The 1082-nt window shown below is 65.4% G+C and overlaps 1 protein-coding gene across 1 annotated transcript in view; it reads right to left on the reverse strand.

Moving 5' to 3' along the window:
- DRAP1 (DR1-associated protein 1 (negative cofactor 2 alpha)) overlaps window positions 1–1031 on the reverse strand; it is a gene marked incomplete at its 5' end in the record, with an annotated part of 6521 nt that extends 5490 nt beyond the window's left edge. The window contains 3 exons of the mRNA XM_010570680.1: window positions 3–77; window positions 530–649; window positions 930–1031. Of these exons, the coding sequence (XP_010568982.1) occupies window positions 3–77; window positions 530–649; window positions 930–1031 (297 nt within the window). The remainder of the gene's footprint in view (window positions 1–2; window positions 78–529; window positions 650–929) is intronic.
- Window positions 1032–1082: the final 51 nt, after the last annotated feature.

The following is a 1082-nucleotide window of genomic DNA, read 5'->3' on the forward strand; positions in this document are numbered from 1 at the left end:
CCGTCCCCGACTGTTTGGGGTCCTTCCCCTTCGCCCCAGGACCCCCGTTCTTTCGGCCGGCGCCCGGGCGGCGACCCCTGTAACAGACACCCCCCCCCCCCCAAAAAAAGTTTGTCAAGGACACAGGGGACCCCCCCACTACCCCAGAGCCCCCCCCGCACCACTCCATTCCCAGGGGACCCAGGCAGCTGGTGCCCGTCCCCCTACCCTGCATCAGGACCCTACGTGTTGGGGGGGACGACCCAGGTGTTTGAGGAGGGGACCCAGGTGTTTGGGGGACCCCCCCCGAACCCAGAGCCCCCCCCACCTCATTCCCCAAGGACCCAGATATCCGGGGGACCCCCCCAACGTGGAGCCCCCCCCCCACCTCATTCCCCAAGGACCCCAACATCCAGGGAATCATCCCCTGCCTTATCGCTGTGGCACCCACATCGGGACCCCAAGGTGTCGGGGGGGACCCCAAAATTTGGGGGGGGACCCCAGCTGTCTGGGGGGATGTGGGGGGGGGACACCCAGGCATCCGGCCCACCTTCGGGGTCCCCGCTCGCCCTCGCCGTGGGGCTCCTCGCCCTCCCCCTGCATATCGGGGACGGCTGCCACCAAATCCTTCAGGAAATCGAATTGTTGTTCCAGCTCGATGCATTGCTTCCTGAAAGAGAGGGTGGGTGGGGCTCGGCAGGCCCCACCCACATGCCACACCCATCCACAAACCCCACCCCTCACTCCTAAGCCCCACCCTTAACACCAATTTCTTCCTTAAGTTTCTTTTTGGGGAGGGAGTGGGGAAACTGAGGCAGAGAGTGCAAAGCAGAGCCAGGCGTTCAAAGGACCCTTCCGCCCCCCCCCAGAGGGGACCCAGGGGTCCAGGGGACCCCTCCCCACCCCCAAAAAGGGGACCCAGGGGTGCGGGGATGGGGTGGGTTACTCACAGGTGGGAGGTGGTCATGGTTTTGGCGTTACGGGACTGGGTGACGTGACACGCTTTCCGTAACAGCGACTCCAAGAAAAGCTCCAACGCCCGGGCTACACTGCTAAGGACACCCACGGACCCAAGTGTCCCAGCCCCGCCCCTGCCCCGCCCT

Source organism: Haliaeetus leucocephalus, unplaced genomic scaffold (genome assembly GCF_000737465.1).
Source record: "Haliaeetus leucocephalus isolate CR32 unplaced genomic scaffold, Haliaeetus_leucocephalus-4.0 Scaffold300, whole genome shotgun sequence".
NCBI lineage: Eukaryota > Metazoa > Chordata > Aves > Accipitriformes > Accipitridae > Haliaeetus > Haliaeetus leucocephalus.